Source organism: Planococcus citri, chromosome 3 (genome assembly GCF_950023065.1).
Source record: "Planococcus citri chromosome 3, ihPlaCitr1.1, whole genome shotgun sequence".
In the NCBI taxonomy this organism is placed as follows: domain Eukaryota; kingdom Metazoa; phylum Arthropoda; class Insecta; order Hemiptera; family Pseudococcidae; genus Planococcus; species Planococcus citri.
Genome location: NC_088679.1, coordinates 41,557,690 through 41,574,395, shown reverse-complemented (window position 1 = coordinate 41,574,395; position 16,706 = coordinate 41,557,690). Strand labels below are relative to the sequence as shown.

The following is a 16,706-nucleotide window of genomic DNA, read 5'->3' as shown; positions in this document are numbered from 1 at the left end:
CGAATTGAATAATTCAATATCCTTTAATAAAAAAATACTTAACAAAACTCAAATAAAAGAGCATACAAAAATTACTACTTTTGAAAAAATACATCACCAGTCAAAATTTACGGTGTGGAAGTGCATTTTTCAATTCTTGGTAAATTTTAAAAATCAAAGAGCTCAAAAATGGAAAAAATTCAAAATTTTACCAAACTGACCCAGAAAGCTAAAAGGTACCTTATTTCAGCCTCCCTCTCTTCCCGAATCGATTGAAAATGCATGGTTTCTAACCTTTTTGGGCAGTTCTGGAACCTCCAGCAGATTTTTGAAAGTTAAAATTTCCACAAAATTTTACCCAATTAAGTAGGAAAGCCAAAACTTATTATAAATCCCTGATTTCAATAAAGTAGATTGGAGGTGATTTCAAGCTGTTCTGCAGCCTTCTGTCATTTTTGGAAATACCAGATTTTCAAAGTACCATAAAAACTGTCCAATTTCAACTTTATAGCAGATCAATTTGATGACATTGTAATTTTTCCAATTTTTGAACCCAAATAAAAAATTTGATTTTTAAAAATTTGCAGAAAATCGAAAAATTCACTTCAGCACCTGAAATTTTTGCTCATAATGTATTTTTGCATGCTCGTTCGAATTAGCTTCGTCCTGTTCAAAAAATTTTCTGCGAGTTGGGATGCCTCTCTTGTAATTAAACTCCTCGTTTTGCTACTTTATCGAAATAATCCTGAATTGTGATCGAGGGATCGGTATCGAATCACCGCAAAAAAAACGTTTTCTTATATTTTTAAAATATTTCAAGCATCGAATTATGTACTTCAAAATATTGTCTTACTTGTAAACTAATTATATCGGCGGTGTAATGTCTAATTTCAGCTAATATATTTTTCTTGCGGTAATCCCACGCTAAAGCCCATGTAGGGCAATATCCGTACATCTGGCGAGTAGCATATTTGTCACATAAGACGTTATAGCACATCACCGTTATAAGACCTGAATGAAAATTGGTAAAATAAATAAATTAATAAATAGGTAAACAAATGAATGAATAAATAAATAATTGATTTAATAACGTTAGCACTGAATATACTGATCCAAAAACCTCGAATTAACCAACACAATCAGCAAATTTGACCATTCTCAGTACATTTTTTAAACATTGGGGGTCTTAATTGTTTTTTTTTTTTTACTGATTCGAGGTCACTAAGTACTAAAATTAGGTAGCTCAAAACTGAGATTTTATCCAAAAAATGAATCTTTATTCGGTGAAGGATTTACGAGTACTAACGCCAAAAACAAAGACCAAATTTGGACTTGGCGACCTCAAATTAATTCAAAACACTTTTATCTCGATTTCTTTTTAAATTGAAAAAAATCGTAAAACAAGAAGGGCAACAGAAAAATTATCCTTCACAATTTATTGCAAAAAAATACCTTTGGTCGAGAATCGAGTCAAAATGTCGACTGGAGTAGGGGCGTTTGTTAACTCGGCCAATTCATTCTCACTGACAGAATTTCGCATAAAAGTGATTGTTTTCTTGGGAATGGCGAATTTTCAAGCTGAAATTCCGATCAATTATTTAAATAAATGAAGTATGTACTGTACTTACACGTGGGTCTTGACCGTGTTGGTCTAGCTAATGGAATCCACGGTCTTTCGGGTGGCATAGGAGCATCAACTGAAACAATCAAAAGAAAAAAATTCACGTTAAATATCGTCAAAAAGTAATTCTTCGAGTCGAATCGCCATTTAACCGAGCTGGAATACGAAATCAATGAACAAATTTTCAATGAGGATACTCTCTGCCTTAAATTTCCAAAGGGATGTCTATCATCCACAGTTCATTAGCCTAATTTCCAAATCTTCTATTCATCTATACCGACATCGGTATAGGTAATGATAAGAATTTGCTTCATTTCCTTAGGTATAGGTATACCTAAATCAGATCGATGAAAATAGCCTAACACACTCTCTTGAGGTAGGTACCTAATTCGTTTCATACATGTACCAACTACCAAGTTCGCACCGTCATCATTATAAACCCCGTAGATGGATTTTCTAACTAATCCGAACTGCAACGCTATTATTTAAAATCACATCGCAGTCGGTATTAACTATTAATATCGGCTGGCTAAATTGCATCATATCAATAGACGACGATGGCGGCGTATCAATAATAACAAAACCAGGGTTTGGGTACGGGTATAGACTTACGGAGCTGAAAATGGAATCAAAACACAATGACTAGAAACTGTTACACATTACTCGTACATATTATAACCGATCGGTCGATTTCTTTATAGATATATTGAGACCGAGGCGCCAAATACGCCGAGTTATCCATAACATTGAGCATTATTTCGTCGACGTCGACGAACAATACGATAATAAGAGCGTTCCTCTCGTAACACCTTATTAATAATTTCGAATAATGCCAACTTGTTATCGATTATTATTACAAAAACCAATAACGCGTATTTTAGTATGTCATAGACAATCACCCAAATCATCAAGGTTGTTTCACCATGTACTGTACTCGTGTGTACTTTATGCTTGTATAGAGATACGGGCATCTAAAGGTGAAAATTTTCACAAAACATCCGTCTCGTCGTTATTTCTTCATGCCTAAATTTACGGATCAACCTGTCGTTTGGGTGCAAAGTGTCCTCTAGGTGTAAAATAAAACACACATATTGTATTGTAGAAGGTGAGAGTTGCGTGATCGTGTTCGTTTCATTACCCATGTGTCTATAGTATATTTGAGAATCGACCGACTGTTTGTCTCTCATTCTCATCATCAACCTAGATCACACACGATCAAGTTTAAATAACAGGCATCAACACACAGACACACGTTAACAGAGAGAGATAAAAATCAACGCCATCGCCATAGGTAACCTTAACTTATACTTTCTTCTAATTCGTTCAAATACCTAATTATCCAAAAAAATGACTCCAGTCATCTCGTCCGGTAAAATCGAAGCAACCTTGAAAAAAGTCAAGGTCAAGGTTACCAAAGTACGTACCTATACCAAACAACGCAAAAAACCTATAAATTCTCATTAGACCGGCTAACTGATTACGAGCAAATCGCAAGCAATGGGGATAATTTTACCAACGTGGAGATTCGCATGCGAATATATCTAGCTCTGTAGCTGTAGCTATAGCTACAGGCGCACCCATCCAAATAACCACATTCGCATGAAAACTCATTCGTTTAAAAATTTTCTTGCGGCTTATGTATCTGTATAATCTTCGGTTGGTCGACTGGTCGGTCGGTCGGTCGGTAATACACCCACAAAAGCGAACAGTAGAAAAAGTTTACCCAGTAACCATAAATTCGAAAGATTAATTTAGCTAACACGTTAGTGCGAAAATATTCTCGCCAAAAAACAATGCCATACAATTAACCGAACAAGAAAAAAAAACGCTCATCATAACACTTATCTCAACTACGTGTACGTTCTGCATAGTGTGTTTCAAAAGTCACGCTATAGGCGTACGTAATTTTATCCTCGATACGATACAACATTGAAGAGGTAGGCTGATGGTGTTGGATTGTTAATGAATGCTTTGGTAAAATATATATAGACCTATTATTGCTACTATGATTCTAAAATCTGAGTGTACACTTTTTGGGCAGGTTTATTGTCTAAAAGCGAAAACAATTGATATTTATTAGATTTTAAAAATTTGGCGACGGTTTTCTTGTTACGCGAGCACCCCCCCCCCAAAAAAAAAACATTATTCGCACTTCAGTCATAATATCCATAACCAAAGAAACATAACTCACTAGAAATTTTGTACTTTTTTCATTAAAAATGTTGATCTATTTTTCAAAAATATTTACAAAAAAAAGCTCAATGTTTTTTGATTTCTAATTTTTTTACTTATTATTTGTACGTTCGTTTTCAACATCCACAGAAAAACTACTCATTTAACAGAAGATTTTTTCAATTTTTTTTCTGCTTGAGCACTTCATTTTTGGAGAAGAAAAATAATGCAACTTTCACTTTTGAAGGGAAAAAATGACAAAAACTTCATTTCTCAAAATAAAATATACACGGTTCTAATTTTTGAAGAAAAATGGAAACTTCATGGAACAAAAGTTAATTAGGTAGGTGCACTTGCCTTTTTAAAAAAGTCTCTTGTAAAACATTTTTTTGAAAAAAAATCCTCTACAAGAGGAACGAACTTCTAACTAAAGAGCCTTTCAGGACAAGATAGGTGAAATCCGCACTTTCTCCGATTTTGACGAAACTCACCCCAAATGTTAGTATGGATGTAAAACCATCCCAAAAATTTTTTTGAAGCGACCCCCCCCCAACCCCACCCGAGAAATGTGCCCATACGTGCTCAAAATTCAAAATTTCCGTTCTCCGGGGCTGTAGGTGAGTTGATTCCCATTTGATTTTTTTTGAAATGAAAGTGTCTGAATTGATTCCCACCTTTTCTTTTAAAGTGTCGTGAGGGGTAAATATGAAGGGAGGGGGTTGAAAATTCTTGTAGTTGTTGTTCACCACACCACCCTAGAAAATATTCACCAAGAAACCTCTAATGGCAATTATAGTATTTCAATAGGGTTCTCAAAAAAAATCCAAGTTTGAGAGCGCGCGATAGGTGAAGTTTTCTCACGGTGGCGCCGTGGAACAGTGTTGACAAAACGCGCGGTAGTACTGGAGATACATGTTTTTTTTCAAACTTTCTTTTTTTTTTGACCATGTTGCATACCCCTTTCGGACCCTGGGAAAATTATATGGTATACCTACAGGTGTAACTAAATTTCTGAGAAAATTTCGCAGAGACCCCCTTCCCGTTTTTTTCTACGAATTTTTGAAATTTTGAACCCCCCCCCCCATCCCAAAAAAAACTTTCCAAATATGAAATTTTTTCGAAAAAATCCCACACACGCACCTACCTAGTGACTATTTTTCTGCGAAAGTTTCAAAATTTTTGGACCGCCCCCTCCGTAGAACGAGAATTTTGAATTTTGAGCACGTATGGGCACATTTCTCGGTTGAGGGGGGGGGTCGCTTCAAAAAAATGTTAGGATGGTTTTTCATCCATACTAACATTTGTGGTGAGTTTCGTCAAAATTGGAGAAAGTGCGGATTTCACCTATCTTATCCTGAAAGGCTCATGTTTACCCATCTGAAATGAAAATTTCATTCATTTTGTTGATTCACAGTGATTTTTTATATGTATCTTATTCATGCTTTTAAGTAATTTTAATGGCGTTTTCATCCAATTTTTGCTACATTTTGTACAAAAATTCAATACTTTTTGTTAATTTCACTGATTCTAAATTTTGTTGACGTTTTATACAATTGACATGTTTTTAACACTTTTTTTTTGCAATTATCGCCAATTATTTACAGGGTGTCTACCAAAACTCGATACTCAAAAATTTCGACTTTTCGCGACTTTTTTTTCAGTATCCTCTCATTTTTCAAGAAACAAAACGGGTTTTCAACAAAGTCGTCACTTTTTTTACATAGGAGTTTTTGCCCAACTTTCAATAGTTCCCATGAGACATTTAAAAAATGTATGAAATACATACTTTGTACTAAAGAAATATGAAAAAAATTGAAAACTTCATTTATAATTCAATAGTACTTCTAATAAAAAAATTGAATTCAAAGTCGAGACGATTTGTAGCGACTTCTTGGTGATTTTTGGTCAAAATCGCGACATTAAGACTTTCGCGACCTGGTAGACATCCTGTATTATAGCAATTTTAACGAAGTGATTTTGATGCTTTACTCATGCTTTTATCAAGGTATTTTAACACATTTTGCCCAACTTTGCGGACTTCCGTTTTTGGCCATTTTTATAAATTCCAATTCTATTTTTCAGGTGTCCAGTTTGGACTTCCCTTTCCTCTTTCTCTGATTGGCCTAGACGGCGTTAAAATCTGATTCTTGCAACAAAAAAAAAGAAGTTTTGCACGTAATTTCACAACAAATTTAAAATTTGAGTCATCTCTGTAGCTCATCTTAATTGAACGTGTAAAAAAGTGGAGCTGAAATTTGGATTCTGGTAACTAATAATGAGGGATCCAAAAATATGTCCTTGAGGGATTGACATTTATAGCCATTTTCTGCTGTTTAGAAGCTGAAAAATTGAATTTCTAAACATTCCACTCCTTTTGGAGAAAATATCAGTTGTATCTACATACAAAATGTCACGTGTGATAGAACCTTCAAAACAAATCAACTTTTTACTTATTTTTTCCCCCTTTTGCCAACTCTCATCAGAGCGTGGTGAAATCGTTGCCAGCATCTAGCCAGAAGCTTTTATTAGCGCGCTGCAGAATTCTTGAGACACACTACACAGTACACAAATATACACAATATAGATACTCGTACATCTGAAGTAGCATAGATAGAGTTGAATTAATGATGTACGTCATTATTTCGGAACATGTAATATTTCATTATTAAATTTGACACATCATTGCGCATCCTTTCTCAAGTGAGAGCTCAAAATCGGTACCTGAATCATTTACGTACAGATAAATGCAACCAATTCACTAATCGATTACCAGTCGACATGAAATATATCGTAGACAATAACCTCAAAACGGGCGAATCACCCTGAACACTACACGATTGTGTTGTAAGCATCGTGCAACTGTGCAAGTTCGTATTGTAGCTTATATGTAGCTACCTATGATGACGATTTCTCGCAGTCATAATTTGTCAACGTATAGTACATATAAAAAGAAGCAAATTTTCATTTTATGCGTGGTCACTGCATCGAATACAGTTCCTACAGTATAATCAAATCAATTCACGGTGAACTACTACTCAATGATATCCATATCGAACGAGAAGTCCCTTATTGAAAAAATCGCGTCTTCTAGGTAGGTAAAGGTATATTCTAAATAAACACACGAATATTGAAAAATTTCCATTCATGTTTCTGGTTTTCCCTTATGCACCATTATAGATGACTAGACGTTATTTTTACGAATTTTCTTTCGTCCTAGATCACTCTATTTTATGGCCATAGTCATTCGCGTATAGGTATACCTACCTACTTGTATTATACGTACTATAGTCTATAGCCAGAGTAATATGTATAACAATAAATTAGTCATTTTCAAAGAAATAAAGCGTTTAACATGTACGAATTTTTTTTATAGTGCATTATGTACGAAGGTAAAGGTACAAGACAAGTATACTCGTACTATCTCCAATGCGGTTTTATTTTCGTTATTTTTTAATCACCCGTAACGTGTATACGAGTTGTTTGGAAGTTAGACGACGACGACGCGACAGAGTCGATCGAGATTGACGTTACACACGATGACTCGTAGGTGCTGACTTCTGACGTTTCAATTATCTTCTGTACGTCCTAAACAATAAACATCGAACTGAATAAAAACCGAATAACATAAATATCAACAATGAGCCATTGAAAAATTAACCTCTTGTCAATTACAACGTGGAAAAGTCGTCCTAATTTTCAACCGTGTCAAAATTCACAATACATTGTTTTTCAACGGAAAAAACTCGGTAAATCACCAACGATCAACGATGAACAATTCATTTTTAGGTGTTTTGTTTTCTTTTTTTTTCGACCAAAATTTTCATTTGGCGTACTTACTTACTCAATCGAATAACAAATACATAAAAACAAAATTCCTAATTGTGTTGTTTTGAGAAAAATGGCTTAGCATTTGCAAATCTCGCAATTTTTCCCAAATTACGTAGGCTCTTCAATAAAATATTTATTTTTTCCTTTCAAGATTTAAAAAAATATATAAAACAGTGTAACCTCAGAAGAGAACCGAATTTTTGAAAATTTCAAATCGTCGAAGTCATCGAAAATTCTGCATAAATTTTTCGTTATTGGATGAACTCGCCATACAAATCCAGCCGACCCTCAACTTCATCATCACAAGGTGACATAACTCAGCACATCACAACGACGTCCTCAGCATATTAAAACACTCATTAAAATATCGTCATTGCGGACTAATTCATCGATTAAAATATGAGTCCAGTGATTGAAATTTCGACGCACGAAAAAATATTCGTTCAAGAGGATTGGTGATCTTGAAAATTCTCTTCTCTCGTCTCTCGAGCCTGGATGCACTTTAGTTCAGCTCACATAAACACACACGTACGTAAGATAAATTTAGCGAAGATGCTAATTTACATCGCTAACAACAATCGACAAACGTGTCCGGTAAGCCATTATTAGATATGTCGCGATAAACTCGTTCATTTCGCGACCGGGTTGTTCGCCTTTTGAGTTACCGCGCTCGCCTCGCGCACCTACAACGTATAATTATTATCTGTTTGGTATATGTACTATCGTATAAGTTCAATACACGCCAATATATACATCATTGCGATATCGTTCCTACAACAATAACAATAACAACCTTCTGTATCACAACTGATCATTGTTCTTTTCGTGTTGGACAAGCTTATTATTTTCAAGGTTATCAACAAACTCCCCGCACTCGAAGCCATTGACCATTTTGCAAAATGCTAGAAAAAATTTTAATCGACTTGTAAATTGTGTTCACCTCTTCCTTGATGTCAACTTCTCGCCCAAGAAACGGTAAGCTACTTCTATAGGAAAAGATGAGTAAGGGTAATGCACGTAGGTACCACGAGTAATATACTCGTAATTTCTCGATGTCAGTGATTTATGAGGCCGCAGATTGAGTTCTTTGATGGCTACCAGTATTCGGGCTGTTTACGTGATTGCAAAAATTTTACCTGTACGTTTAATTTTGCCTCGTTTTTATGCGATGGCACATTAACCAGATGTACCTACCATACGCGAATAACCTGACGATAATTTTCAGTCGAGACGTATCAAACCAACGTACCATATTTGGTATGTTTAACACGGAAAATTTCACCGAAGACGGGTATAATCATCGCTGGAAGACGATACCATTAGCATTAGCTTATTCGAATGACTCATACGATGAAAGTTCGTTAAGAGTAATTTCCTCCTAAGATACGGTAGTCGACTATTTGCGAATAATGTAGAAAAATACACGCCATTAATTATACCATTAGGCGTATTTAAGTAAGCGAAGTTAGAAGTATGTTTTGTACAAAATCGTCGTTTTGTAGTGATGATAATATGCTGTACGTAACTAAAGGTATACTAAAATTTACTTGGAAGTACTTCTGGAATAGAGAAAAATAGTAGGTATTCAAGACAAGATATCCGCACGTATCCGCAATCCCCAATACAATTTCATGATTTAATAGGTAGGGGACTAGGGGTACTTAAAGACATTTATGTATTCTAAAAGGTGAGGCCCCTTCAAAAAAAAACTCTAAAAAACGTCTCAAAAACTACAAAAAAATTGTAATAAGTTTTTGAATTAAGACAAAAATCCAACCACTTTCTCCCCACCATTAAGCAATTAATGCCAATTTCGCCGTGACATCTTCACCAAATTTGATTCATGAGTGATTCATTCATTCGCGAACGATTTTCCCTGTTTCGCTGGATTTGATTTAATAGTGATTCATTCGTTCACGAGCGATTTTCTCCACTGAGCAAATCGTTCGCGAACGAATCATTTACCATTTTAATTTATGCTCGCGATCAGATTAAGACGTTTCGTTATATCTCGACGTGTATTTAGGAGATTCGATTTTCAAGTGATTCAGTCGTTCTCGAATAATTCATCGTTTCTCATCAAATCCAGCTAGTGTCCACTCAGTTCTGGAAATGATTTTCCCTGACGTTCCCAGGTTTTCCAGACCAATTTCTCCTTTCCAGATTCTTGAAACATGAATTGAATTACACATGCAATCAGGTGGGAGGGGGGAGTGTCAAATTTTTTCGAACATCATGAGCTCCAAATATCGTTAATAGATCTACAGCTGTGCCCTTTTTTCCAAGCATGACTGTGTGCTCAATACCGCCCTTATTTAAAATTGGTGGGAAAATTTTTTTATTTGAACACTCAAACATATTTCATTGGAATTTGAAACGAATGATGAACTGGACAGAATACTGAACTAAATACTGAAATTCTATTTTATTTTATGTTTTTATTAATTCATTTTTTCATCTAGTCTTTCTATCTATCTTTCTGTCTTACCATCTGTCCGTCTTTTCATCTTTTCGTCTGTCCATCTTTTCGCCTTCTCGTCGTTTCGTCCTTTGGCCTGGGCAAAGCGAGGGCAAAACCGCTGGAAAATTTACAATTCCCAAAAAGGGACAACTTCATAAAGAAAAACATTTTTTCAATGTCAACATTACTCAAATTTAATCAATAGTTTTTTAAAATTCCAGGGTTTAAACATTTTTTTCCCGAAAAAAGTGACTTTAGTAATCTAAAATGCTCAAAAAAGTAACCAAAAAAATGACAAAACATAGGCAATACATTTTGAATGCAAAAAAAAAAATTAATCAAAAAAAACAGAACTTTTCGTTTTTAATCAAAATCTAAAAATGAAACTTGATAGAAACTTGTTTAATTTCAACAAAAAGCAGGACATTTTGGCAATTCTTTTTTCCAATTTTTGCTGAAAAAGTTAAACTACAAAACATTTGGCAACTTTTTGATTGAAAAAAAAGCGATTTTTTTTGGTATATATTAGATCAAAAATTGAGAATTTTTGCGAATGAATACGAGATTTTTGACAATTTCAGCAAAAGAAAAGTTTTTTTTTAGCAATTTCTGGCGAAAAAACGACACACTAGAATTATCATTGGAAAAGAGTGGAAGTTTTCGGATGCAAAAAACAACACAATTCTTGGCATCTTTTTCGCAAAAAAAAAAAGAAGAAGAAAATTCTTGACAATTTAGGCTAAAAGCGAGACTTTTGGCTATTTTTGACAGAAAACGAGACTCCCACAATCATTTCAGTAAAAGGCAAGGCTTCTTAACCATTTTCATCAAAAAAGCGAAACATTTTAGCCCTAAAGGGCGAGATTTATTAATGATACTCATAACTCATAAGTTGATAAAATGCGAGACTTCAACAATTTTTGCAAAAAACAAGACTTTCTGGGAATTTGGCAATTTATGACAAAACCGACAAGCGAAAAAATTGCCTGAGCAAAGCGAAGGTGATTTTTTTTTATTACGAGAAATGGAAAAATCTGTTTGAAGTAACCTTTCACAAAATTCCCTAACTTTTGAGTAAAAAATGCTGAAAATTTCCAAAATTCCCCGACTTTTCCAGGTTTTTTGGCTTGTGGACACCCTGTGGATGTCTCTGAGATTTTCACAGAGAAAAACTTTCTATTTTTCTGGGCACCAGACTTAATGTACATCCGTCTACGACACCTACTGCATGATCGCAGTATGCAATATGCATGTATATGTCTTGGCACGGTTTCTATGTACCATCAGGGCCCCTGAAAGCTGTACTCCTTTCTTTGGGGGGTTTCATCCTACTATCTAGATCCAAAGCATTTGGAAAGATCGATCAATCGTTTCGAGTCAAAACAATCAAATCACAATGAAGCAACAAACTTTTAAAACTTGCGTACGACGATTATACTCGGACATTCTCGTTTGAAACTAACAAGTACTACTTCGTGAACGCATTATGCTCGTAGGATTGTTAAATTAATTTACATTACAGGCTAAAAAACCGTGTCATAGTTGTTTCATAAATTTTCTCCATATTCGTCTTTTTACACTTGAACCAAAATGTTTTCACTTTGACCTTGATTAATCTAGTTACATGGGTTCTAAAACATGGCCCAGCGCAGCATGCGCACAACTTGGCAACGCACACAACCGGCGGCCAAACGTAAAAATCGAATGTAAAGATGGCAGCGTTTCTGTTTTTCTCGACGAGATATATCGTTAAATTACACACCTTCGCATTATGATCTTCACGGGCGTAAAATCGGCTTGAACGAAAGAAAGTGACAGCCGAACAACATCGACGAAAGAAAGCGCACAATAAAAAAAAAAACTCTACCCAGCGTTCGTCGTCTACGTGTACCTTACCTTACCTCTACCTCTACTTCTTTCCTTTACTCTTCATCGGCTGCTACAATCGTAATACACGGTCGGCGGACTACAGTCAGTATGACCCAATAACCGTCTTATTGTTGGCCACTGACCTACTAAAATCTACGTCTTTTGGCTTGTCTGCACTCTGCAGCGCTCTGCGGCCGATAACAACGTTGTCTACTTTCCTGCCTTACAACGAATTATTCCTATCGTATGGAAAATTACAATTACGACCAACTAGATGTACTTACTTACTGCACTTAACATCGCTCTAAACTCTAAGTACACTGAATCTTACGCACCGGAATAGATACATATACGGGTGTTTTACTGTTCGATACAACAATAACATATTCTAAACTTAGGCTGTGAGTACCAACTTCCTTTTTTTTTTTTTTTTCAAACAAAATCAGCTATACAATAGAATATGTATGCAGTATGCACATTGCGATAGAAAAACACGGACTAGATCCATCGTACGAGGACTTGTAAAATTCACGCATCAGACAACACGTGTCAGAAATCTAAATTCGGACCAGTCTAACGCAATAGGCTGAGATATCTGTTTCAATAAAACGTACCTGTGTAATAATACGTATAGGTATAGGTATAGGTATATACTAATTAATCGTGAGATACATTATTAAACAGTCGATAAGAAATTTAATTGAGACGTGTATTTCGAATGGCACTCATATTCATATCGTATTGTAGAGTCGAACTGTCGAAGATTTCACCAATTCTGGCAGCTCTAGCCGAGTCGTCTCTCTTGTATCCGTCGCACATAGGACCGAATTATCCATCCTAGGCACCTATTACTCTATTATCTACTCCTCATGTGGAACAAATACGATCTATTGCGTGTGGTTTCTTTGTTATTCGTAATTTCATTCTCGATACTATTTGACACCCTGCGATACATATAGACTAAAGGCGAACTTGACACGCTTGACATAATTATGAATATATAAAGCGATCGAGCTCTCGATAAAATATACATTTTATACATCGAAACAGCGTAAAATCGCATAAATTAATCGCCAGCGACCTTCAAGTATTAATGAACTATCTTTTATTCGACGCATGAACATATCCTATTTTCGCATTCAATGCACCCATAATTCTCCCGATGCTTGAACATATATCATCGTTGGTATGCCTATGTAATGTGTCTCTTTTCATAAACGCAGCATATATTAGCTAGGTGTATAGACGATACACTCTTTTGTACTTGTAAAATATGCTATTATTCCTTTTTTGTGCGTAAGACGAGTATACAAAAACGTATACACCCATCCGAAGAATACGAAGAAGTATTTCTAATTACCGAGTTATTTTTTCGAGCTTTAGGTTTACAGTTCTAGACGTAGACGTATGTAGCTAACTCCAGAATGTAGTGTTGTGATCAGCAGAAATCTTTAGAAAGGATGTTGGGCTGGATGCTGATAACAGACTTGACACTAAAATTTTTATTGAATAGGATGAGAAAGGACTAGAAAAAACCCCATTCTTCAATTTTCGTCAGCTTAAGTCGAGCTGACCCCTCTTCCCTCCCCTTCTGAAAGATAATGGAGCAATGGGTCCCAAGGTAGGATAACTTTCTGGGAAAAAAATGCTGTCTCTTGAAATTCCAACCAACATAATTTCATGCATGAAATGGCGTACATCCTCCTATACATTTTGAGTTTCATGCACCTCCCTGAAAGGATGCAAAGAGATCCACCATATCTTCAACGTATTTCCTGTATAAAAAAAAAAAAAAAAAAAAAAAAAAAAAGGAGAAAACTAGTTGCTCAACTAAAATAATTTGACCTAACGTTATCAGAATCGTATTCGACAAATCAAATAACCCGATATCGACTCATTAAGTATACTCGTACAATATTTTTTTTCAATTTTCAGAGATTCAAATTTTTTTCAACTTCAATAGTACTAGATGAATTGGAAAAATTTTCAAAAAAACTGAAATTTAATCATTTGCAGGAAATGACTGGCTGCCTTACTAGAGTCTAATTTTAAAATGGTAACAGAGATCCGTTGGATCAAAACCATGAACAAGGTAAACTGAAAATAAATAATTATTATTGTCCAAAGTGTTTACAATCAAACGCAAATTCATTGATTTTGAATGAAAATTAAATTGATAATGACTGTTTTTTTGCTGCAACCAGGCTAAAAAAAAAGTCCAAAATCACACCTGAAACGCCCAAAAGTAAATCTACACCTCAACTTTCAATCTTGCATAAAATTCACAAGAACCCTATAGCAAAGGCACGAAATTGAAGTTTTTCGAAAAGCCGAGAAAATCGTTTTTTTCAAAGCTAGAAAATGTGGAAAAGAAGTTGGAAAATAAAGATTTCATTTCCCCCATTCCCAGACTTTTTTTGTCACTTCTTTTTTGGGGGTATGCTTTCATCCCCCTCCCAAGAGTTACAAAATAGCCCTGCCCATTCCCATTACACACTCGATAAATCCCCTTGAAAATTGTTGAAAAGTGCTATTCAAATGCATAATTTTTTAGACCATCTAAAGGGCTCGGAAAAACTGAAAACTTGATCATTATAGAGGGTTGGTCGTTTTTCAATTTTTTTTTTTTTTTTTTTTTTTTTTGAAATTTGATGACGCCCAAGAAAGCACACCCACGCAAATGACCTCAACAAGACGTAGGAAAAATTTCAAATTTTTAGATCAATCTCTCACCTTCCGTATCGGCGAAAGCTCAAAGTTTGAAAAATTTAGAAATTTTTTACATTTTTCATTCTTGCAAAAAAATGGATTCCGGTAATCTTTTGATGTTTAAAATCATTTCTTTCAATTTTGGGAAAGATCTGCCTTCACTTAAGAATGACCAGAAGAGGTGGATTTCTGTTTGAATAATGGTTTGATGAAGATTTTCAACATGATCTTCTATCTATCTTTTCAAGACAGAATCGCCTTGCTACCCTAATTTCAACACTGAAGCAGCTACAAGGGTTCGAATATTCAAGTAAGCCATTGAAAAACGGAATAAACAAAAATTCTCAACAACTTTCAAGTCACAAATCAAGAAAAATGCGAAGTTGAGCTTCACAATTTCCGGGAAATTTTTCTCTCCAATTTTCGTCATATTAAGGTTAAGATCAACAGAAAGATCACAGACTGCTGGTCTAGAATCACCATTGTATCAGATTCCTGCCCACAATCATCTGACAACCTATAACTACGTATCCTTTAGTGCAAAAATGTAGATATTTCTATGCATCTATGCGGTTTTGAGTACACTAAGTAAGTTAAATAACGTGTGGGCATTACAGGAGTTCGTTCTAGCATATAAATTACTAATATTTGAATATTTTAATCAAATAATTTTTGGCAAAAATGTACCTACATCAACGTTGAGCTACATACAGTTACATATAAGTCTCATCTAATCTGTGCAAATATTGTAAAACTGGTCCGCCTTCTAAAGATGGAAAAAAAATCGTGTACCTGTACAGCACCGGTAGAATTAGGTACAACGAGGACGATACGATACGCAAAATTACTAGTACACAACAAAAAACTTAACCTCGATAATGGCTACAGCTATAGGTAAATGTCAGTAACCAAATGAAATGAAAAAAATATTACAGATAAAGAACGAGTATTTTCAACTGGTTTAATGGTCGTACAGATTACTTTGAATAATCGATACGTATAGTCGTATGACTAATACTAAAATCGATTATTCTATTAACGGATCCCCGATTAAACTTGTTGAAACCCAAGAGTATACCCTGAGTACCTTATATATTTTGTTAATTATATGATGGACAATGTTGATTTTTACATCAAACATGAACGTTAAAAGCTATTCAGGTGACTTTTTTTTCATCCATAGCAACTTTATCAACAAAGCCAGTAAAAAAAAAAAAAAAAACTCGACCGGAAAATGGTTTCAATGGTATCCCAAGTCGGCAAATACATTCACATCGAGATGCTGTAGGTTATTGTGTCATGTAAGAAGTGGATGTCGATCGTTATAGCACCGTTAATAATTAAAACGATTAAATTGCAATTGAGTTAATTGTATTAATTAGCGAATTGTCCCATTTTAGTCGAACAGATGAACTAGACGCGCATGCGACAGTTGTCGATATTTTTTATCCTCCTTAAATGATTAATTCCTCGTTTCAGTTTTAACTCGACTGGTGTATCCAGTTATTGGTAGTTTATGATGTGCAATGCGCATGCTTTTTTTCATTCCTTATTACGAATGGTGTACTGTATATAAACGTATACTTTACTTTGTGTGCTCTGTTTTGAAATGTATACATGTATAACTCGATATGTATCGATGTTAACGATATGATTGGTGATGAGGAATGAATATTGTAAGTATACTCTCTCGCGAAATGTATGTGTAAACTCGCTGGCACAAAGGGTTACGAAGAAAGGCGGTATTTTGCGGCTATTGTTGTACTGTTTAAAGATTTACACGCAGATTATAGTATACCTAGGTACGGTTACTATTTTGCATTTTCTATTCAAATAGGATAAAACATATCTGCGGTAAGGTGGGTTATAGGTTATTTTATGAACTACTTTCGTTTGTCCGGATCTCGTTATTTTAACCGAGCTCGTAATTCATTCAGCGGTACATTGTTTTGATCTTTATGAACTAATTGTTGCGTATTTACTTTCTTTTCTTCTTATGTACCAACGCGGAGACGCGGAGAGTATACGGTCGAATTTTTAATTCTCCTTCGACTAAAATTACTATTT

General features: G+C 35.0%; 1 protein-coding gene across 1 annotated transcript in view; it reads right to left on the bottom strand.

Annotated features, from left to right (window-relative positions):
* Positions 1-16,706, bottom strand: part of twin (CCR4-NOT transcription complex subunit 6-like twin) — a 113,484-nt gene that overhangs the window by 14,086 nt on the left and 82,692 nt on the right. The window contains exons 5-6 of the mRNA XM_065354323.1: positions 1,608-1,676; positions 833-990 (exon numbers count right to left, since the gene is read on the bottom strand). Coding sequence (XP_065210395.1) covers positions 833-990; positions 1,608-1,676 — 227 coding nt within the window. The remainder of the gene's footprint in view (positions 1-832; positions 991-1,607; positions 1,677-16,706) is intronic.